The sequence below is a fragment of the Malaclemys terrapin genome, chromosome 6 (assembly GCF_027887155.1).
Source record: "Malaclemys terrapin pileata isolate rMalTer1 chromosome 6, rMalTer1.hap1, whole genome shotgun sequence".
Classification (NCBI taxonomy): domain Eukaryota; kingdom Metazoa; phylum Chordata; order Testudines; family Emydidae; genus Malaclemys; species Malaclemys terrapin.
The window spans coordinates 133068384-133091519 of NC_071510.1; the positions used below are offsets into that span (position 1 = coordinate 133068384).

The window sequence follows — 23136 nt, forward strand, 5'->3', positions numbered from 1 at the left end:
GACCTTGAGCAAAGTGTCAACCTCCCTATGCCTCAGTTTCCCTCTGGCACGGCCCCCTTGCAGGGCTACGAGACCCCCTCATTGCACTGAACTTTGGGAACCTGCCTGGAGCTGCCCAGATCTGATACTGAGACAACTGGACCCCATGGGGGCCTGCCCGAGGCCTTTGCAGCCCAAGGCCAGGGTGACAGCAGGTCCCCGGGGCCCTGGCGTGCTGCTGGAGCAGGGCGAAAGAGTTGCCTGTGGCACGGTACCACCTGGCGCCCAGCCTGGCAGGATCATCTGGCTGCTCGGTCGCTGTATCTGCCGGTCTTGTTCCAGCCCCTGCCCTCGGGCTCCCAGCCCTGCACACGCCCAGCGTGCCCTCTGTGACGGAGCAGGGAGCAGGGCAGATTTGACCTGGGAATGTTGCAGGGGGGTTGCAGTGGGGATGTGGGACTTCCCTTGAAGGAAGCTACCTGAGCTGTAACCTGAGCCAGGAACGGGGGTGGGGAGAATTAACACCTTCTGCCCGGGAGACTGAACAAAGGAGAGGAGCAGCGGGAGGGGCTTGGAGTTTAGTTTGAGTTGGGGCTGGGTGGTGCAACGCAGGGAACCCCAAGCTGGGGTCTAAGCTCCCTGAACCTCCCAGAGGGACCTAATTGAGGGGGTCTGGTCGTACCTACACGCTCTGCTTGAGACTGTGTTCCTGTCCTTAAATAAACCTTCTGCTTTACTGGCTGGTTGAGAGTCGCAGTGAATCTCGGGAAGAGGGGTGCAGGGCCCTAACTCCCCCACAATCCGCAACACCCTCCCGCAGCTGGGAGCCAGCTCTCCCTGCAGGAGCAGCACGGCTCCTGCCCCGGCCCAGCCTGGGGCCGCGCTGCCTGCTTGTGGATCCAGTTTTCCAGCCCCCATCCCCCAGAGCAGCGGGCACCTCCCAGCGTCCTTGCCTGCCCTGCCCGGCGGATGGAGCTGCACCGACACCAGGGCCCAAGTGCCACGGGGATGTAATTGTCGTTACACAGCAGAGCCCCCGGCCGGGAGGGGAGCCGGGCTGTGCTGGGCTTGGCGTTGTGGTCCTGTGTTGCCCGTGGCAGTCCCATAACTGCCCCAAGCAGGGGATTTGCAGCCCAGTCACCATGAGCAGAGGGCTGAGCCAGTCCGTGGGGCAGCAGCCGGCAGAGACCACCCGGGGGTGCCATGGGGCTCAGGCCCACCCAGGAGGCTGGTGTCTATGGCTGTGGGTGGGGGATGCCCCTCGTTGTGGGTCCATCGGGGGCCGGGCGCCCTGGGGCTGCTCTGTCTGTCGCCCCCGGCGTGGTGCCCGCAGAGGCCAGGCGGGCGAGGCGCTGTCAGCTGGCACAGACGCTGCTGATGGAGGCCGTGGCGGGGCCCACCAGCCCCAGCTCCTCCTGCTCGTTGACACAGAGCTGGTAGCCGCAGCCCTTGTGGCGGGGCAGGGGGCCCAGGCGCCCGGCGGGCTTGGGGCGCGGCGGCAGCAGGAAGCCCACGCTGCCCGCGATCAGCATGTGCCAGATGCTGTGGATGTAGAAGTAGTTCTCCTCCGTCTCCACGCAGGCGTAGAGCAGCACGGCCCCTGCCGCGATCAGCGCCCCCGGGCACAGGTAGAAGGCCCAGCGCTGCCACGTGGGCGGGTAGCAGTGACGCCGGCGGATGCTGCGCGCCGTCTGGGGGGGCAAGAGACAGGGTGAGACGCCGCAGGGCAGGGACCCAAGGGCGTGGGGGAGGGGCACAGGATGAGAATTGGGGGGCGTGAGGAGTGTGTGTGGGGGGCAGCTCCAGGGCAGGGATCTAAGGGGATGAGGGGAGGGGCATGGGGGGAGGTGCACAGGATGGATTGGGGGGGAAGCTGCAGGACAGGGACCTGAGGGGATGGGGGGGCAGGGGCATGGGGGGAGGGGCACAGGATGGATGGGGGATGGGAAGTGGGGGGGGGATGCTGCAGGGCAGGGACCCAAGGGGATGAGGGAGGAGTTTGGGGGGAGGGGCACAGGATGGATGGGGGGGGTGGGAAGTGGGGGGGGGGATGCTGCAGGGCAGGGACCCGAGGGCCTGGGGGGGGAGACACCCCAGGAAAGGTGCTGAGTGGGTGCAACTGGAAGAGTAGAGCTGCAGGTGAGACTCACAGGAGGGGGACACAGTGGGAGGGGAGGGGGGACAGCAGCCCCTGTAGCTCCCAGGTGCCCCCCCAGCTCCACCCCATGGGCCTCACCCAGGCGACGGCCATGATCCCCACGGCGAAGAGGCTGGGCCCGAGGAGGTTCCAGAGCCCGTGGCGGTCCAGCTGCAGGGCCATGGAGAGCAGCATGGCGCCCAGCAGGTACAGCACCTGGCGCAGAGAGTAGGCAGGGTTAGCGCAGGGCGCGAGCGACATCGATCCCCCTGGGGCGGGGGCAGGGTGGGAGTGAGGGCGAGCGGTCTCGGACACGCAGCCCCGGGCTGGCTGGGCTGGAACGGCAGAACCAGGTCTGCCCGGCCGGCCAGCGGCCACGGGGCAGAGCCCGAGCTGCAGCACACCGGCCAGGGTGCCAGCGCCCAGGTCCTAGGGCTGCGGCTGGGCACAGAGGGATGAGGGGAAATGGGGGGCTGAGGAGAGCAGGGATCGGGGGCCCAGCTCCCACCACCTGGCCCTGTGTCCAGGGTTCACCCACCCCCCAGCTGAGCTAAGCGCCGTCTGACGCTGGCTTCCCGGGGCCGGTCCCTACTGCGTCTCCCCAGGGCTGTAGGAGGCGCTGGCTCCTCCCCGGGAGCAACGTGCCAGCCTGTGGCGGGTGTCGTGAGGGTGCCTGGGAGGAAGGCAGGAAACCCGGAGGGGCAGAGGTCCAGGGAGGAGGGCAGGAGTCCCGGGAGGGCAGGGGTCCCAGGAGGAGGGCAGGAGTCCCGGGGAGGGCAGAGGTCCAGGGAGGAGGGCAGGAGTCCCGGGAGGGCAGGGGTCCCAGGAGGAGGGCAGGAGTCCCGGGAGGGCAGGGGTCCCGGGGCAGAGCCGCCCCCCCTCACCTGCTTGGCGAGGGGCTGGAGCCGCGCCATGGCGATTACGGTGACCCAGACGGACATGAGGGAGCCCAGGAAGTCGCAGAACTGCAGCACGTCGTACTCCATGATGCAGAACACGGCGATGCCCGGCTGGTCGCAGGCGTGATAGAACTGGGGAGAGACCACGGCTCAGCCCCTTGGTGGCAGCCCCCCACCGCTTCCCCCTGCCCAGCCCCCCAGCGTCAGCCCCCCACCACCTCCCCCTGCTCAGTCCCCTGGCGGGCAGCCCCCCATAGCCTCCCCCTGACCAGTCCCCTGGCGGGCAGCCCCTCACCACTCCCCCGTCCCTACCCAGCCCCCCCAGTGGGCAGCCCCCCATTGCCTCCCCCTGCCCCTGCCCAGCCCCCCGGCAGGCAGCCCCACACCACCTCCCCCTGCTCAGCCCCACAGAGGGCAGCCCCCCTCAGGACCCCTCCCAGCTCTGCCTGCAGCCCGTCCCCGGCCCCACGCCCGGCTCTGGATAAAGCCCGTCCCCACGCCCGGCTCTCCCCGCGCAGGGCGCGCCGCGGCCCCGACTCACGGTGGAGAAGAACATGGTGAAGACGTAGACCGAGGCCTCCAGCAGGTAGCGGCTGCGCAGGGCGATGGCCACGGGCGGCACGAACATGAGGTTGCTGAGGCAGAGCAGGAGCGTGGCCAGGAGCTGGAAGCCGTAGGAAAAGGCCGCGGCGCTGTCCGTGCAGCCCCAGCCGCTCCAGCCTGCGGCACGGGCCCGTCAGCGGGCGGGAAGTGGGGGCCAGGCCGCAGGCAATGGGGACCCAGGGGCTGGGGAGAGGGGCTGCCAGGCCGGGGGTCCCGGGGCCACACGGGGGTAGCGGGGCCGGGGGCGACGGACACTCCAGCCACACGGCTCGGCCTGGGGGGGGCAAGGAGGGGCCCTGTCCTGGCTTCCAGACGATGCCCCGAGGGGGCTTTGCCAGTAGTAATGTGAGGGGGCACGGGGGGGGCGACGTGCTGCCGGGGGGCGATTCTAGACTCTGTGGAGTGGCCCTGGGAGGCTGCCCCCTCACCTGTCTCCCACTTCCCTCACCTGCCCTGCCCCCTGACCATCCCTCACCTGCCCCGCCCCCTCACCCACCCCCCACCTCCTTCACCTGTCCTGCCCCCTCACCATCCCTCACCTGCCCCCACTTCCCTCACCCACCCAGCTCCCTCACCTGCCCCGCCCCCTCACCCACCCCCCACCTCCTTCACCTGCCCTGCCCCCTCACCATCCCTCACCTGCCTCACCTGCCCCCACCTCCCTCACCCACCCAGCTCCCTCACCTGCCCCACCCCCTCACCCACCCCCCACCTCCTTCACCGGTCCTGCCCCCTCACCATCCCTCACCTGCCTCACCTGCCCCCACTTCCCTCACCCACCCCCCACCTCCTTCGCCTGCCCTGCCCCCTCACGTGCCTCCCACTTCCCTCACCTGCTCTGACCCCTCACCGGTCTCACCTCCCTCACCCACCCACCTCCCTCACCTGTCCCGCCCCCTCACCCACTCCCCACCTCTCTCACCTGCCCTACCCCCTCACCTGCCTCCCACTTCCCTCACCTGCCCTGCCCCCTCACCTGCCCCCACCTCCCTCACCTGCTCTGCCCCCTCACCTGCCTCCCACCTCCCTCACCTTCCCTGCCCCCTCACCCATACCCCACCTCCCTCACCTGTCCTGTCCCCTCACCTCCCTCACCTGCCTCACCTGCCCTGCCCCCTCACCTGCCCCGACTGCCCTCACCTGCTTTGCACTCGCAGGCCGCGTACAGGTAGTTGTTGGTGCGCAGCAGCTTGCACTGGCCGTAGGGGCCGCAGTCGTCGATGCAGGGGGAGAGGTAGGTCCGTAAATACACCTCCGCTGTCACGTTAGCGCAGGGCTCGAACCTGCCACACACAGCCTGGCATCAGCGTGGGGGAGGGGACAGGAGCAGTACAGGGGGCACGAGACCCATGCGACGGACGCTGCCACTCGCCCCCCCCAACCTGCCACACGGCAGGCACCAGCGCAGCTCCGGGCCACACACACATAGCCTGGGCCAGGCCATGGGCACCGCGCCAGCACCCAGCACCTGCCGGAGATGCCAAGTCAACGAGTCACCCACCACCAGCCAGCAGGGCCCTGACCCCACGCTGACGCCACCTGGCTCCAGCATTGACAGTCAGACAGACCCACGGGGACAGACGGACCCAGGGACCTACACTCAGAGGCCTTGTCTTTCCTGGGAGGAAAGGGTATCTCCAGCCTTGTGTGATGGGTATTAATATGAACTGTGACCATATAGATCATTGTTCTAACCCAGGTCCTGTAGTGGCACCAAATCTTGTATAAAGGGGGTCAAATAAGGCGTCTACGACAAGGTTATGGTTTGCTGGTTATGATCATGCTGTCTGGATGCTGTCTGGATGCATGTATCATTTTGTATTTAAAGTTATAAGTTTCAGAGTAACAGCCGTGTTAGTCTGTATCCGCAAAAAGAAGAACAGGAGTACTTGTGGCACCTTAGAGACTAACAAATTTATTAGAGCATAAGCTTTCGTGGACTACAGCCCACTTCTTCGGATGCATATAGAATGGAACATATAATGAGGAGATATATATACACACATACAGAGAGCATAAACAGGTGAGCGTTGTCTTACCAACTCTGAGAGGCCAATTAATTAAGAGAAAAAAAACTTTTGAAGTGATAATCAAACTAGCTCAGTACAGACAGTTAAGAAGTGTGAGAATACTTACAAGGGGAGATAGAGTCAATGTTTGTAATGGCTCAGCCATTCCCAGTCCTTATTCAAACCTGAGTTGATTGTGTCTAGTTTCAGAGTAACAGCCGTGTTAGTCTGTATCCGCAAAAAGAAGAACAGGAGTACTTGTGGCACCTTAGAGACTAACAAATTTATTAGAGCATAAGCTTTCGTGGACTACAGCCCACTTCTTCGGATGCATATGCATCCGAAGAAGTGGGCTGTAGTCCACGAAAGCTTATGCTCTAATAAATTTGTTAGTCTCTAAGGTGCCACAAGTACTCCTGTTCTTCTTTTTGTGTCTAGTTTGCATATCAATTCTAGCTCTGCAGTCTCTCTTTGGAGTCTGTTTTTGAAGTTTTTCTGTTGTAATATAGCCACCCGCAGGTCTGTCACTGAATGACCAAAATACTCAAAAACCAGTGGGAGAACACTTTAACTTGTCTGGTCATTCAGTGACAGACCTGTCTGTATTTCAAACTTATGCTATGCTGCTGGGTGACATCCCAAACAAATTGGTGTTAGCTCTGCCTAGCCTGCTTGATGGCCCATTAAGGACCATTAGCTATACAATGGACCCATGGAGAGAAGGCAGATATGCCTTGTGACTCAGCAAAGTATGCAGGGACTGGCCCATGTCCTGAGTTGGCACTCTCAGTTGGGTTCCGCCAGAACCACATTGTCACAGTGGCGTAGTCGTGCTTGGATCCACAGAACCAGGTCAATGACGCTTTGGGTCAGAACCCCACGCTATCCACATTGGAATGTTGGGATTGAGAGTTTGTTGGTTAAAGATCAGTGACCATGAGCCAAAAAGCAACAGCAGAAGCAATGAAACTGCAAGCCCTAATGGACAGCCTGCAGTCTGAACAATACATGAGCAAAAACTGGCAGAAATTTGAATGGAAGAGAAGCAAGTCTTGGCCCAGCTGGAGAAAGAAGCTGATGAAAGAAAGAAAAAGCAAGTAAGGAGCTTCTGGAACTTCTGGCGGCTGAGAGGGAGACGGCCAGACTCCAGCTCCAAGTCAAAAAAGCAAGGGATGAACAGCAGAAACTGTATCCTCTGGAAAATCCAGTGTATAACTCTGTGGATATGTGGTTTTACTCTGGGCAGTTTTCTGTGTTTAACCAGTTTTGCTCTGGCCATGGAGAGGGGGATTCTAACCTGGGGGGTAGTAGCTGTGTGTCTGTGCAGGAAAGCAGTGTGGCTGTGAATGGAGTGTCTGAATGTCTGTCTAATGTCTCAGGAGTGGATCTGGAATTAGATCAAACACAGAAAGATCTCATTGGTCAGGACAATGTTTCTCGGGAGCAGATTAAAGTAAATGGTCACGTTGAAGTCCCAACTGAGGAAGGAAAGGGGAGATTTTGGATGGGTGATGGATTGTTGGCAAGTACAGCTTGTAAAAGTGAACCTGGAAAGGGTCACTGTGATTTGCTGGCAGTAGCTCAGTGTAGTGAGAAGAGCAGCAGTTCATCTGTTGGGAGTAGCTGTGTGTCTGGTAAGGAAGAAGTTATCTCCAGCTCTTCTTTGTCTGTGGAGCAGACAGAAGGGGCCTTTCAGCCTGTGATAGTTGAGGGTAGTGCAGTTGTCTCAGAGTTGGTTCTGGATTCAACTAAAGCCCAGGAAGCGAATGGTCCTAAGTTTGTGTCTGCTGGGGAGAATGGCACCGTAACTAGGTTGCATCCAGTTAGTGTCTTAGCAAAATCCCAGAGACCAGACAATTCTGGTGCTTGTATTTTGCCTGTTGCTAATGTGTGGTTGGGAAAGGGTGTAGCATCTCTGTCTGATCAGGGTGATACCCTAGCCAGGGCACAAGGAGAGCAAAAAGGTGATTTAATTGTGTTACCTACTGACAGTTTAACAACTTGTAGCAAGAAGGAAAAAATTCCTGAGCTTGTGTGTGGCAAAGGGAAGGAGAATGCTTCTAACCTTTTATCTAGGAAGTCTATGCATTTGCCTGAAAGGGGATTGTGTAGAGATCTGCCTGATGGGCCAAAGGTGATCCTGAATGTAAGTAAGACCCAGACAGAGTCTGTTGTTGCTCAGGAAAGTGTGCCTTTAGAGCAAGCCCTAGGTGAAGAGGGTAAGGGCAGAATTTCTGTGAGGGGTGAATTGCTGCTTAGAAAAGCTCCTGGAGAAAGGAATCCTCATGGTACTCGGTGCAAGCAGTTCCCTGCAACTGAAGGGTGTGAGAGTGATTTAATCAAGGAAGTTTCAGTTCCTAGCAGCCAAAAATTGTCTGTTGTGAATGGATCCTCTGACTTTCCTTTTAAAAGATCCAGTGTGGGTAGCTTTGAGAAGGTTTCAGAGGAAGTAAAAGTTGTTAAGGAATTGAGGCAGCCCTATAACCAAGTGGCTGTGTGGGGCCAACTTGTTGGGGAGACAATGGTGTTGGAACAGGAATGTCTCCTTTCTGATTCTTTAAATGAGCAGTTTGTGCTTCAGGGTTTGAGGACAGATTTGGTTACTGATGTGTCAGAGCAGAGCAGTTTTATGGCTAAATGCTTGAGGATGCGGGGGAGAGCAAGCAAACTCTCACCCGCAGACTCTTTGGATTTGTGTGGTGTCTCTTTAAGACAGAGTCCAGCCTTGGAGATGATAGCAGTTACGAATATGAAAACTGGTGGACTGGCTCTGGTCTGGGGTAGTGCAAATTACTTGCCTGGCTGGGAAAGGAAGGACTTGCTAATAGCTGATGTGACAGTGTACCCCATAAGGCTTTATGGGGGGGTGTTTATAAATGTATGTATGACATAACTGGAATATGTTTTGTGCTGCCTGTGCCATGTAACATATCTCCGTAAAGGTTCTGGTCTACTGTATCTATTCATCCTATTTGTACATATGTATCATTTTCTACTCGAGGTTAAGAATATGGGCTGTATGCTGGCTTGGTTTCTAAGTAAGCTTTGGGAGGCATTTGGTCAGCTTCTTTAGGAAGGAATTCGCCAGGTTAAGTACCTGATCAGGAGACACTTGGAGAACAATGCATCTTGGAATGCTCCAATCCACATGAGAAGTCTTCCTGGAGACATGCAAGATACCATGTGGACAATGGCTTCGGCCTGTAAAGACTGAGTCATGCAGGGGCATGTGACTTGCCCAGGTGACTCCAGAACTCCATCTTGGAGCTGGACTTTGCATAGGAGGGAGGAGGGGGGTCTCCACCCACAAGAGAGAGTCTATTTAAACCCGTGGGAGACCCCTCCATTTGGTCTTCAGCTGGCTAAAGAAGTAGCCTCTCCACCCCCCCAGGATACTTGAAGGGAACTGGAACAAACGACAGTAACTACAGGGGGTGTGAGTGATTGCTGGACCCAGGCTAAAAGGAGATTAGCCTGTAAAAGGGAGCATTCGGGAACTGGTGAGGAACTTATCTGTATTTAGTTTGATTAGACATAGATTTGCGCATTTTATTTTATTTTACTTGGTGACTTACTTTGTTCTGTCTGGTACTACTTGGAACCACTTAAATCCTACTGTCTGTATTTAGTAAAATCACTTTTTATTTAGTAATTTGCTCAGAGTATGTATTAATACCTGGGGGAGCAAATAACTGTGCATATCTCTCTATCAGTGTTATAGAGGGCGAACAATTTATGAGTTTACCCTGTATAAGCTTTATGCAGGGTAAAACGGATTTATTTGGGTTTAGACCCCATTGGGAGTTGGGCATCTGAGTGTTAAAGACAAGCACACTTCTGGGAGCTGTTTTCAGGTAAACTTGCAGCTTTGGGACAGGTGATTCAGACCCTGGGTCTGTGTTGGAGCAGACGGGAGCGTCTGGCTCAGCAAGACAGGGTGCTGGAGTCCTGAGCTGGCAGGGAAAACAGGAGCAGGGGTAGTCTTTGCACATCGGGTGGCAGTTCCCAAGGGGGTTTCTGTGATCCAACCTGTCACAGCTGTTAGCACAGAGAGCCCACCCCATCAGCCAGTGAATTCTGTTAAGCAAGAGAAATCGGGGCTTGATCCTGCAGGACAAGGAGGAAAGAGAAAACTGAATTTTGCAAAGGGAAGCCACAGGTTAACCCTAAAATGCCCCAACTCCAATGGTATTGAGCCCAAGGTGTGGCATGACAAACATGATTGTAAATGGACACTTGCAATGAATTTGTTGATGCTAATGGTAATTTTTTTAAAACAACAAAGAGTCTGGTGGCACCTTAAAGACTAACAGATTTATTTGGGCATAAGCTTTCGTGAGTAAAAACCTCACTTCTTCGGATGCAAGTGAGGTTTTTACTCCCGAAAGCTTATGCCCAAATAAATCTGTTAGTCTTTAAGGTGCCACCAGACTCTTTGTTGTTTTTGTAGATACAGACTAACACGGCTACCCCCTGATACTTGGTAATTTTTTTAACGACTGTGTTGCTATTACCACAAACTGTACAAATGTACAATGTGCCTAATCTTTTAAAAAATCCCTTGAACATATTAAAAGGAATACATGAGAACACAGGTTATGTTAAAAGGCCTTGTTACACTGATGTTTCACAGTTGATGCCTGTAAACAGTATTGGAACTTTTCACAGGGGAAACAACGTTCCAGACCTAATGTGCTGTATGAAAAGGGAAACCGAGGCACACTACCTTATTGCTTCCATGACTAAATGCCAAGATTCCGTACTATGAAGAACATTAATATCTACATTATCTTGATGTTAATTGGGTTCCAAACATTTGCCCGAGCTTGTATGGATAAAGTAGCTGTTTTCTTTAGCTCTTGGCAAGATCACATGACACATACAGGAACCATGATGAAAGAGCAGATCCAATCCAGTATTGTTCTAACCAAGTTTTACCTTGAGTTTGTGAAGAGGTTCAATCATGTTATTGAACATGGCTTTGATAAACCATTTCTGTTATACTCTGATATGGCTTCAAACCCAATACTAGCTGTAGTGAGACAGACCCAAGGATGGGGAGCTCTTGGGATGCAGTTAGTGATGTCTGTGTCATCCCTTCCTGCATCAATTTTGCGTTGGGGGTGTGACGTTATTGACATAATCTGGGACCATATAGATCATTGTTGCAACCAAGGTCCTGTAGTGGCACCAAATCTTGTATAAAGGGGGTCAAATGGGGTGTCTAGGACAAGGTTATGGGTTACTGGGTATGATTATGCTGTCTATATGTGTGTATCACTTTTGTAGTTGAAGTTATGAATATTGGCTCTGTACTGTCTGTATGGCAAACTTATGCTGTGCTTCTGGGGGACATCCCAGACAAGCTGGTGTTAGCTCTGCCTAGCCTGCTTGATGGCCCATTAAGGACCATCAGCTATACGATGGACCCATTGAGAAAAGGCACATACGCCTTGAGACTCAGCAAAGTATGCAGGGACTGGCCCATGTGACTCCAGACTCCATTTGGCTGTAATTTTCCACAGTAAGAACAAAGAGGTGTTCTTACACCTGGAAAAGACTATGAAAGGCTGATGCCTCGTCTCCATCTTGTCTTCAATCCTGCTTCTGACCTCTGGAGGGACTTTGCTACAAACAGAAGCTCTACACCAAGGACTGATGACCCATCCCAGCTGGGGATGTTCCAGAGACTTGATTTGAACCTGCAGTTTATTCCATCGCTGCTGCAAGCCTGAACCAAGAACTTTGCCATTACTGTATGTAATTGATTCCATTTAACCAATTCTATCTCTCATCTCTATTTTTTTCCTTTTATGAATAAAGGATTGGCAACAGCGTGATTTGTGGGTAAGATCTAATTTGTATATTGACCTGAGTCTGGGGCTTGGTCCTATGGGATCGAGAGAACCTTTTTTTTTTAATTGGGGTATTGGTTTTCATAACCATTTGTCCCCATAACGAGTGGCACTGGTAGTGATACTGGGAAACTGGAGTGTCTAAGGGAATTGCTTGTGTGACTTGTGGTTAGCCAGTGGAGAAAAAACAAAGTCCTCTTTGGCTGGTTTGGTTTGCCTGAGAGGTGGAGAAACCCCAGCCTTGGGCTGTAACTGCCCTGTTTTAGCAATTTGTCCTGAATTGGCACTGTCAGTTGGGTCCCGCCAGAACCGCATCGTTATAGCTACACAACTGACCCATTGAGAGAAGGCAGATACGCCTTGTGACTCGGCAAGGCAGGCAGGGACATGCCTATGGACAGAACTCTATGCCAGTGGTTCTCAAAGTCGGGCCGCTGCTTGCTCAGGGAAAGCCCCTGGCGGGCTGGGCCAGTTTGTTTACCTGCCACGTCCGCAGGTTCGGCCGATCGCGGCTCCCACTGGCCGCAGTTCGCTGCTCCAGGCCAATGGGGGCTGTGGGAAGGGGCGGCCAGTACACCCTCAGCCGCAGCTCATACCCTTGAGCTCCACCCCAGCCCCTCTCCATGCACCAACTGCCCCCCGGTGCCAGCCTGGCCCCCGGCATGGCGTTCCCTTACCCGTGCTCCGTGGCGCAGAGTGCGCGTAGGCTCAGGTACCAGCTGCCCGTCTGGGGGTAGGGGATCCGTAAGCGGGCCAGGCTGGCCGTGCTGTTGACAGACAGCAGGAATCCAGTCAGGGACCCTGCGGGGAGGCAAGCGGCAGTGAGCAGGGGCCGGGGTGCAGGAGCTCCCCACTCTGTCCTGGCAGCCCCATAGGGGCCATGGAAAGGGAGAAGCCCTGGGCCCTTGGGGGCAATGCTGTGGGGGGGGAGAGTCCCTCACTCACCATTATGGTCGCATCTCCCATCCCAGCCCCCTCCCCGCACTGTGGGGCAGCCCATGCTGCAGTGACAGGGCCCAGCTACACCCAGAGCCGCTCCGAGCTCTCCCCCTATGCGGCGGTCGGGGTGTCGCTGGAGCCGGCTGGGAACAGCTTTCCCCGAACCAGAGCCGCTGGCTGCAGGTGGATCTGCCTCCACACGGGCTGCTCCGGGTTAGCCGGCCTGCTCCAAGCCAGTGACCCCCTCCTGCTCCAGCCCCCTCACCTGCAGCGCCCCCCGCTGGGCGCCCCAATAGCCCCAGGCCCACCCCTCTGGCGCCACCTACTGGGGAGCGCGGAGGTGGGCGCGGGCCAGCCCTCACCTGTCTCACAGGTGATAGACGCGTTGTCTCCTGCCATCAGCGGGACCTCGTGGGTCAGACACCCAAAGACCGTCACGTTCTCCCCCCGCAGGGACGACTGAAAGGGACAGAGCCCAACAGTGAGTTCCTGACACTCCAGCCTGGGCCCCCCTCAGCTCTGACGCTGCCCCCCAATGCTGAGCCACAGCCCCCCCATCCCAGCTCTGGGCTCCCCACAATCCCATAGCTCTGCCGATGCCCCCCAACCCCGACCCACAGCCCCCCCATCCCAGCCCTGGGCTCCCCACAATCCCACAGCTCTGCCGATGCCCCCCAACCCCGACCCACAGCCCCCCCATCCCAGCCCTGTGCTCCCCACAATCCCATAGCTTTGCCGATGCCCCCCAATCCCGAACCACAGCCCCCCCATCCCAGCTCTGGGCACCCTACAACCCCACAGCTCTGCCGATGCCCCCAACGCTGAGTCACAGCCCCCCCCATCCCAGCCCCGGGCACCCCACAGCCCTGCCAGTGCCCCCGCCCCTGAGTGGTGCTGCCCTGCCCTCGCCATGGGGGGGGGTCACTCACCACGTTGAGTTTGAGCTCCAGGTTGAGCACCCCCCCGCTGTCGAGCACCGGCAGCAGGCTGATGCCAAAGACCGCGGGCCGGTCGGGCGGCACCGAGACGTTGGGACCGAAGAAGATGTAGAAGTGGACAGAGAAGGTGTCGAGCTCGTTGCGCAGCGTGGGCCGGATGGGCCAGCAGCGCTCGCCGGGGGGTGGCATGGCTGGCGGCGGCTGGGTGCCGTTCGGCGCCACGGGGGGCGCGCTCTCCCCCAGCGACAGGCTGACCAAGGCACCGAAGGACTGGGGCATGTTCATGGCAGCAGCGGGGAGCAGGACAGGTGCCCGTGAGAGGCTGGGCCTGGAGCAGTCTGCAGGGGACGAGAGCCGTGCCGTCACTGGGCTCCCCGGGCTGCCCTCCCTGCCAGCCCCAGCATGCGCCCTTCTGACCCCCTGGCCCCATCCCTGCCCCCTGGGCGGGTCTCCCTTCCCAGACAGGCCCAGGCCAGAAGGCGCCACTGTGACCAGTCTCCCCCAGCATCGCCCAGGCCAGGGACCCACCCAGCCCCCATGCTAACCCCTGGGCATATCTCTCAGAAACCAGCTGTGACGCTACTGATGTGAACTCAGACCCTATAGATCATGGTTGCAACCAAAGTCCTGTAGTGGCACCAAATCTTGTATAAAGGGGGTCAAATGGGGTGTCTAGGACAAGGTTCTGGGTTACTGGGTATGATTATGCTGTCTATATGTGTGTATCAGTTTTGGTAGTTGAAGTTATGAATATTGGCTCTATACTGTCTGTATGGCAAACTTATGCTATGCTTCTGGGTGACATCCCAGACAAGTTGGTGTTAGCTCTGCCTAGCCTGCTTGATGGCCCATTAAGGACCATCAGCTATACAATGGGCCCATTGAGAGAAGGCATATATGCCTTGAGACTCAAAGTATGCAGGGACTGGCCCATGTGACTCCAGGCTCCATGTTGCTGTAATTTTCCACAGTAAGGACAAAGTTGGTTGGTAAATCTAAGCATTGGAATAACCACCAGCGTTTGGGGTTTCTCTGCCCCGTTTTGTTTGCAGTTCACCCTGATTGAGTGACCTCAGCTGGCTCCCACGGGCAGCACCGTCACACCAGCCAATCTGGATTTCACAACTGTCAGGGATCTAGACACCACCCCAGCCCTTGTGGAGTTGTTCCAGTATGTTAATGACTCAGTTTCCCTCTGGGGAGGACTGTGCCTGGCTGGTGAGGGTGCGGGTGGCTGTGTTTGCTGCTAGGATCAATGTCAGGCATTGGGGCGAAGTGGGCGTTATTGGTGATATTTTTTTAGGATGCCTGTATGTGCCTCAGTTTCCCCCTACACTTGCATGGCTACCCTGTGGGGGGAAGGATTGCGTTTGCTCTCAGGGCAGGCTAAGAGACATGGAGGGGAGGAGTGTCGCCAGGCTGACTGAGCTGGAGGCCCCCTATCAATGGGGGATCCGTCACCAGGGCAGTGACACCTGGCCCCCAAGGACCCGGAGAGGGGGAAGAGGAGCTCAGACCCCAGCTCAGAACAGAGGGGTGGGGGATGGGGGGTGACCCTGGGACCCTCACCAGGGAACTGACAGAGGAGGGCCAGAGAGAGACGCGGAGCCAGAACATGGGCTCACCACAGCCTGGCTGGTGAATTGCTCTGGGCTCAGGGGGTTCACCCTTCAATTCCCTGCGCTACCCTCCAGCCTGCCCGGGCCGTGCCAGGCGACGGACAGGCCCGTCTGAGCACTGCTGGGCCCTGCACAGGAGACACGTCTCCGTCTCACAGGTGACAGGGCTGGGGGGCTCCCTGGAAGAAGAGAGGGGCCCCGTGGGGGTCTGGCACAGTGAAGGGTCCCTCCAGGAAAGCTGGGGCCACAGCTCTAGTGCTGAGGTGACTTGGGCGCTTGGCAGAGACGCAGGGCGGTGTGTGGGGGAGCTGCTTCGTGAAGCTGGTTCTGCTGCCAGCAAAGACAGGCCTGGTGCTGCCCACAGCCGGTCTCAGAGATATGGCCGGCCCTGCCCACGTTGAGTGCTGGGGAGAGAACCAGGCATCCTGGCTTTCAGCCCCCACCCCCTCCCAGAGCCAGGCTAGAACCCAGGAGTCCGGACGGGGTCATCTGTGCGCACTGCGCAGGGGCCCACCCCGCCCCCCGGACTCCAGTGGGGGTTGCACAGGGTCGGGCCCTGGGGTGGTTCCCCCGCCAGCCACCCCACGGCCCAGCCCCATGGCTCTACCTGTGAGCTGCACGGTGAGCTGGAAGTGGACGGGGCCCGGCACGCCCAGGGCCTGCTCCAGCAGCACGTAGTACCAGTGCTGCCAGAGGGGCAGCTCCAGCGCCAGCTGGCAGGGCGCCCGCTCCCGGCAGTCCAACGCGCTGGAGTTGTGCAGCGGGGGGGCCTTGGCTCGCACCGTCAGCCAGAGCGGGCAGCCCGCAGCGCTGCGGTTCCCGGCCCGGCAGCCCAGCACCTGCACCAGCACCCGCGACGTGTGGCTGGGCACAAAGACCCTGCGGAGGAGCGGAGCGTCAGCCCCGCGGGGACCCCCATGGCCCTGCCCCTCCCCAGAGACCACGTGCCCCGCACCAGGAGCCAGGCCCCCTCCTGTGGGGCACACACAACCCAGGACATTCCCGCACCACCCGCTCCGGCCCCACCCCTTTGGCATGGGGAGCCGGTGCCCTGGGACCCCGGGGTCAGTGGGAGCTAGACTGAGTCTGCCCACGGGGGAACCGGCTCGGGGGAAAGGCGCCCGGGGGTGGGGGACTGAATGATCTGCTGCTGCCGTCCCCCCAAAGGCCCCCGGCTAGGCTCAGTTATTGGGAAGGACAGGAAGTGGGGAGATCCCCTGCCACTGAAGGGGACCCCAGCCCCAAGCAGAGAGCTCATCCCCACCGCGGAGCTGGGAGAGCCTCCGGCACAGAGCAGTGACCCCCCCAGCAGGGCCCCCCCACTCACTTGTAGAGGCTAGAGCGGTTGTGGGGCGTGAGGGTCTGGGGGCTGACGTAGCCGGGGTACAGCACGGCGATCCCCACGAGGCGCTGCACGATGAGCTGGGGCTGGAACAGGTACTGGCACTCCTCGTACAGACCCTGCGGGGCAGGGGCGTCAGAGGGGGGCCGGGCACACCTTCCCCCCCCCCCCCCACGCTCCCCACCCCCTCACAGCCAGGCCCGGGCACCCCCTCCCCCACCGGCCTCCCCACCCCCTCACGGCCAGGCCCGGGCACCCCCTCCCCCACCGGCCTCCCCACCCGCTCACAGCCAGATCCGGGCACCCCCGACCCCTCCCCCACCGACCTCCCCACCCCCTCACGGCCAGGCCCGGGCACCCCCTCCCCCACCAGCCTCCCCACCCCCTCACGGCCAGGCCCAGGCACCCCCTCCCCCACCGGCCTCCCCACCCCCTCACGGCCAGGCCCGGGCACCTCCTCCCCCTCCCCCTCACGGCCAGGCCCGGGCACCCCCGACCCCGACCCCTCCCCCAGCGGCCTCCCCACCCCCTCACGGCCAGGGCATTCTGCATGTTGTGCATGAATACGGTGTGTGCCTCAGTTTCCCCTCTGTGCTGCACGTGTAACTAGGTGGTGGCAAAAGGAGGTTTATTCTTGCCAGGTGTGGCTGCCGCCTGGCTCAGACCATGGCCTGGACATTTTGTAACCTAGCAACTGCCGGCCCTGGGGCCCACCCTCTGCAAGAGGCCGGGCACCTGCGACCAGCTGGAGAACAAAGAACCGAGGGGGAAGCCAGGTGACCTGATTTGCCCAAGGGACGGCGGAGAGGCCTGGTGGCGGTTTGTGCGTGGGCCGTGGGAAGCAGGACACACGCTCCTGGATGGGGACTCGAGGGGGGTCAGGAGGGATCGGGGCTTTGCTGTAACGTTCCAGTCGCTGCTCCGCACTGTCTGCGCGTGTCCCAGACAGCCAGGACCCCACCTGCGGTTGCCTCGGGGCTGGGAGTCGCTGCAGGCAGGAGCTCGGGGGGCACTGCTCCCTTTGGGCCGGGCGTGCAGCCTCCCCAAGGGGCCAGTCCAGTGGACTCGCTGCAGGAGCCCGGCGTGACCCAGGGGGGTGCTGGAGGCTCCGAGGGTCGGTCCCAGGAGGGGACTGAGGGACTGACCCCAGTGGGAGTGTGACCCTCGGGGGGCTGACACACTGAAGGGGTCCCCCTGGGACTGTTCCAGAGCCTGCAGCTCCGTGACCCCTGGCCTCTCTGTGGGGTCCTTCGCATGGGGCTCGTCCTTCTGCAACCAGCAGGCATTCCCGGCAGGGCCGGCTCCAGGATTTTTGCCGCCCCAAGCAGCGCAAAAAAAAAAAAGAAGCTGCGATCACGGTCTGCGGCGGCAATTCGGCGGGAGGTCCTTCGCTCCGAGCGGGAGTGAGGGACCGTCTGCCGAATAGCTGGACGTGCCGCCCCTCTCCGGAGTGGCCGCCCCAAGCACCTGCTTGGCGAGCTGGTGCCTGGAGCCGGCCCTGATTCCCAGCCCTTCTCCTGGGGCTGGGTCTCCGGCCGCGTCCCCAGCCCACCAGCATCTGGGCTCCACAGAGCTCCTGGACCCGCGGTTCTGGGGCCCAGCCCCCTACTTGGGGCTGTGACGAAGGCAGGCCACCCCAGCCCACCTGGCCCCCTGCTGGGTCCCAGCCCAGGGAGCTGCTCCCCCAGCCGGCCCCCCTCCTGGGGGTGCCCCTGCAGCCGGCTTGATCCTGTTCAGGAGCTGGCTGCAGATTTGCACCTGGCCCCACTTCCCCAGCAGATCTGCTCTTCCCCGGAACACCTGTGTCCTTAAAGGGGGCATGTCCCAGATCAGGGGTTGGCTGGCTCTGGGGCCCACTACCCCTGAAAGGGGACAGACCCCCGGTACAGCACTCCTCTGCCACAGCTTGGCAGCCTCTGCCATAGAGAATGATGGGGAACTCCCTGTCCCTCCCTCTGACGTTATGAGTGTCACACAATATTTCATTGAAAGGTGACAGGGCCAGAAAGAGTTAATTACCTCCCAGACTAATCTGACCCATGGCCCAACTTTAGAGACTGGATAGCAAGATCTGTAAATGACTAGAGCTTTGAAATGCAAGTCTGCATTGTTAGAGATCTCAAGGGGAGATGTTTGCTCAGGTCTTGTGATGTAAGCAAACAAGTCTTGTCTATTGCTATAGCTTTGATTCAAAGATCAAAAAAGGAATATTAACATTTAGGAGACACTTGGGGGAAATAGTATTATTGTCTCTATGTCTCTTTGAAGGTTGTGGTAACCTGTATCTGAACTGTTTAATGGATAAATTACCCTGTGCTAATTGCCAGGATGTTTGGGAGAAGGAGAATTAAGCCTATTGTTTTCTCAGGCCAAAAGGCTGCTGGAAATGTAAAAAAACCCTGGGACACGATCCTACTTCATCTCAGATCTGCTTTGGGTTTCAAGAGGGGGAAACCTTAAGCCACAAGGATTGAGATCCCCAGTCACTGACTGGAGTCACCCTGAATATGGACATTGGACTATAAGAACATAAGAATGGCCGTACCGGGTCAGACCAAAGGTCCATCTAGCCCAGTATCCTGTCTACCGACAGTGGCCAATGCCCAGTGCCCCAGAGGGAGTGGACCTAACAGGCAATGATCAAGTGATCTCTCTCTGGCCATCCATCTCCACCCTCTGACAAACAGAGGCTAGGGACACCATTCCTTACCCAGCCTGGCTAATAGCCATTAATGGACTTAACCACCATGAATTTATCCAGTTCTCTTTTAAACGCTGTTATAGTCCTAGCCTTCACAACCTCCTCAGGTAAGGAGTTCCACAGGTTGACTGTGTGCTGCGTGAAGAAGAACTTCCTTGTATTTGTTTTAAACCTGCTGCCTATTAATTTCATTTGGTGACTCCTAGTTCTTGTATTATGGGAATAAGTAAATAACTTTTCCTTATCCCCTTTCTCCACATCACTCATGATTTTATAGACCTCTATCATATCCCCCCTTAGTCTCCTCTTTTCCAGGCTGAAGAGTTCTAGCCTCTTTAATCTCTCCTCATATGAGACCCATTCCAACCCCCTAATCATTTTAGTTGCCCTTTTCTGAACCTTTTCTAGTGCCAGTATATCTTTTTTTAGATGAGGAGACCACATCTGTACTACGCAGTATTCAAGATGTGGGTGTACCATCAATTTATATAAAGGCAATAATATATTCTCCATCTTATTCTCTATCCCCTTTTTAATGATCCCTAACATCCTGTTTGCTTTCTTGACCGCCTCTGCACACTGCGCGGACATATTCAGAGAACTATCCACGATGACGCCAAGATCTTTTTCCTGACTTGTTGTTGCTAAATTATCCCCCATCATATTGTATGTATAGTTGGGGTTATTTTTTCCAATGTGCATTACTTTACATTTATCCACATTAAATTTCATTTGCCATTTTGTTGCCCAATCACTTAGTTTTGTGAGATCTTTTTGAAGTTCATCACAGTCTGCTTTGGTCTTAACTATCTTGAGCAGTTTAGTATCATCTGCAAACTTTGCCACCTCACTGTTTACCCCTTAATCCAGATCATTTATGAATAAGTTGAATAGGATTGGTCCTAGGACTGACCCTTGGGGAACACCACTAGTTACCCCTCTCCATTCTGAGAATTTACCATTAATTCCTACCCTTTGTTCCTGGTCTTTTAACCAGTTTTCAATCCATGAAAGGACCTTCCCTTTTATCCCATGACAACTTAATTTACATAAGAGCCTTTGGTGAGGGACCTTGTCAAAGGCTTTCTGGAAATCTAAGTACACTATGTCCACTGGATCCCCCTTGTCCACATGTTTGTTGACCCCTTCGAAGAATTCTAATAGGATAGTAAGACACGATTTCCCTTTACAGAAACCATGTTGACTATTGCTCAACAGTTTATGTTTTTCTCTGTGTCGGACAATTTTATTCTTAACTATTGTTTCGACTAATTTGCCTGGTACTGACGTTAGACTTACCGGTCTGTAATTGCCGGGATCACCTCTAGAGCCCTTTTTAAATATTGGCGTTACATTAGCTAACTTCCAGTCATTGGGTACAGAAGCTGATTTAAAGATAGGTTACAAATCTTAGTTAATAGTTCCGCAACTTCACATTTGAGTTCTTTCAGAACTCTTGGGTGAATGCCATCTGGTCCCGGTGACTTGTTAATGTTGAGTTTATCAATTAATTCCAAAACTTCCTCTCGTGACACTTCAATCCGTGACAGTTCCTCAGATTTGTCACCTACAAAAGCCGGCTCAGGTTTGGGAATCTCCCTAACATCCTCAACCGTGAAGACTGAAGCAAAGAATCCATTTAGTTTCTCCGCAATGACTTTATCGTCTTTAAGTGCTCCTTTTGTATCTCGATGGTCCAGGGGCCCCACTGGTTGTTTAGCAGACTTCCTGCTTCTGATGTACTTAAAAAACATTTTGTTATTACCTTTGGAGTTTTTGGCTAGCCGTTCTTCAAACTCCTCTTTGGCTTTTCTTATTACATTCTTGCACTTAATTTGGCAGCATTTATGCTCCTTTCTATTTGCCTCACTAGGATTTGACTTCCACTTTTTGAAGGAAGTCTCTTTATCTCACTGCTTCTTTTACATGGTTGTTAAGCCACGGTGGCTCTTTTTTAGTTCTTTTACTGTGTTTCTTAATTTGGGGTATACATTGAAGTTGGGCCTCTATTATGGTGTCTTTAAAAAGCGCCCATGCAGCTTGCAGGGATTTCACTCTAGTCACTGTACCTTTTAACTTCTGTTTAACTAACCCCCTCATTTTTGCATCGTTTCCCCTTTTGAAATTAAATGCCACAGTGTTGGGCTGTTGAGATGTTCTTCCCACCACAGGGATGTTGAACACAGTTGTATTATGGTCACTATTTCCAAGCGGTCCTGTTATAGTTACCTCTTGGACCAGCTCCTGCGCTCCACTCAGGACTAAATCTAGAGTTGCCTCTCCCCTTGTGGGTCCCTGTACCAGCTGCTCCAAGAAGCAGTCATTTAAAGTATCGAGAAATTTTATCTCTGCATTTCGTCCTGAAGTGAAATGTTCCCAGTCAATATGGGGATAATTGAAATCCCACACTATTATTGGGTTCTTAATTTTGATAGCCTCTCTAATTTCCCTTAGCATTTCATCATCACTATCACTGTCTTGGTCAGGTGGTCTATAATAGATCCCTAATGTTATATTCTTATTAGAGCATGAAATTTCTATCCATAGAGATTCTATGGAACATGTGGATTCACTTAAGATTTTTACTTCATTTGATTCTACATTTTCTTTCACTTATAGTGCCACTCTCCCCCCCCCCCCCCCCCCCCCGCACGACCTGTTCTGTCCTTCCGATATATTTTGTACCCCGGAATGATTGTGTCCCATTGATTGTCCTCACTCCACCAGGTTTCTGTGATGCCTATTATATCAATATCCTCCTTTATCACGAGGCACTCTAGTTCACCCATCTTATTATTTAGACTTCTAGCATTTATGTACAAGCACTTTAAAAACTTGTCACTGTTTATGTGTCTGCCCTTTTCTGATGTGTCAGATTCTTTTTTATGTGAATGTTTCTCATCTGATCTGGCCCTTACATTATCCTCCTCCATCCTCTGCTCCTGACTGTTACCTGGAGATTCTCTATCATTAGACTCTCCCCTAAGAGAAGTCTCTGTCCGATCCACGTGCTCGTCTGTAGCAGTCGGCTTTCCTCCATCTCCTAGTTTAAAAACTGCTCTACAACCTTTGTAATGTTTAGTGCCAGCAGTCTGGTTCCACTTTGGTTTAGGTGGGGCCCATCTCTCCTGTATAGGCTCCCCCCATCCCAAAAGTTTCCCCAGTTCCTAATGAATGTAAACCCCTCCTCTCTACACCATCGTCTCATCCACGCATTGAGACTCTGAAGCTCTGCCTGCCTACCTGGCCCTGCGCGTGGAACTGGGAGCATTTCTGAGAATGCCACCATAGAGGTCCTGGATTTCAGTCTCTTCCCTAGCAGCCTAAACTTGGTCTCCAGGACGTCTCTCCTACCCTTCCCTATGTCATTGGTACCTACATGTACCACGACCACCGGCTCCTCCCCAGCACTACACATAAGTCTGTCTAGATGCCTCGAGAGATCCGCAACCTTCGCACCAGGCAGGCAAGTCACCATACGGTTCTCCCGGTCATCACAAACCCAGCGATCTATGTTTCTAATGATCGAATCTCCCATTACTAACACCGGCCTTTTCCTAGCAACTGGAGTTCCCTCCCCCGGAGAGGTAACCTCAGTGCGAGAGGTAACCCCAGCACCGTCTGGAAGGAGGGTCCCAACTATGGGAAGGTTTCCCTCTGCTCCCGTTGACTGCTCTGCTTCCCTGGGCCTTTCGTCCTCCTCAACAGCGCAGGGGCTGTCTGACCGGAGGTGGGACAATTCTACAGTGTCCCGGAAAGCCTCATCAGCATACCTCTCTGCCTCCCTTAGCTCCTCCAGTTCCGCCTCCCTGGCCTCCAGAGTCCGTACGTGGTCTCTGAGGGCCGGGAGCTCCTTGCACCGAATGTACACATACGCCACCCGCCCACGGGGCAGGTAATCATACATGCTGCACTCAGTGCAATAAACTGGATAGCCCCCACTCTGCCGCTGGGCTTCTGCCTGCATTGTCTCCTAGTTAATGAAAGGGTTGTTTAAGCAAAAGGTTTTGAACGTAGTTTGGTTTATAGGTTTTAAGGGGAATAAAGGGACCGCCGCTCCCTTCCCACTCCCATTCCCAACTCCCTTGCAAAACTCCCTGTTAGCAGCCCCTGTT

General features: G+C 56.0%; 1 protein-coding gene across 2 annotated transcripts in view; it reads right to left on the reverse strand.

The window, feature by feature from the left end:
* Positions 1 to 972: 972 nt before the first annotated feature.
* TMEM8B (transmembrane protein 8B) overlaps positions 973 to 23136 on the reverse strand; it is a 31903-nt gene continuing 9739 nt past the window's right edge. The window contains exons 4-13 of one of the 2 annotated variants that reach the window (XM_054032186.1): positions 16306 to 16439; positions 15586 to 15857; positions 13351 to 13697; positions 12784 to 12880; positions 12160 to 12283; positions 4759 to 4901; positions 3557 to 3735; positions 3001 to 3147; positions 2216 to 2332; positions 973 to 1670 (exon numbers count right to left, since the gene is read on the reverse strand). In XM_054032186.1, the coding sequence (XP_053888161.1) occupies positions 1335 to 1670; positions 2216 to 2332; positions 3001 to 3147; positions 3557 to 3735; positions 4759 to 4901; positions 12160 to 12283; positions 12784 to 12880; positions 13351 to 13697; positions 15586 to 15857; positions 16306 to 16439 (1896 nt within the window). In that variant the 3' untranslated portion in view covers positions 973 to 1334. The remainder of the gene's footprint in view (positions 1671 to 2215; positions 2333 to 3000; positions 3148 to 3556; positions 3736 to 4758; positions 4902 to 12159; positions 12284 to 12783; positions 12881 to 13350; positions 13698 to 15585; positions 15858 to 16305; positions 16440 to 23136) is intronic. The other variant, XM_054032187.1, reaches the window with a different exon arrangement.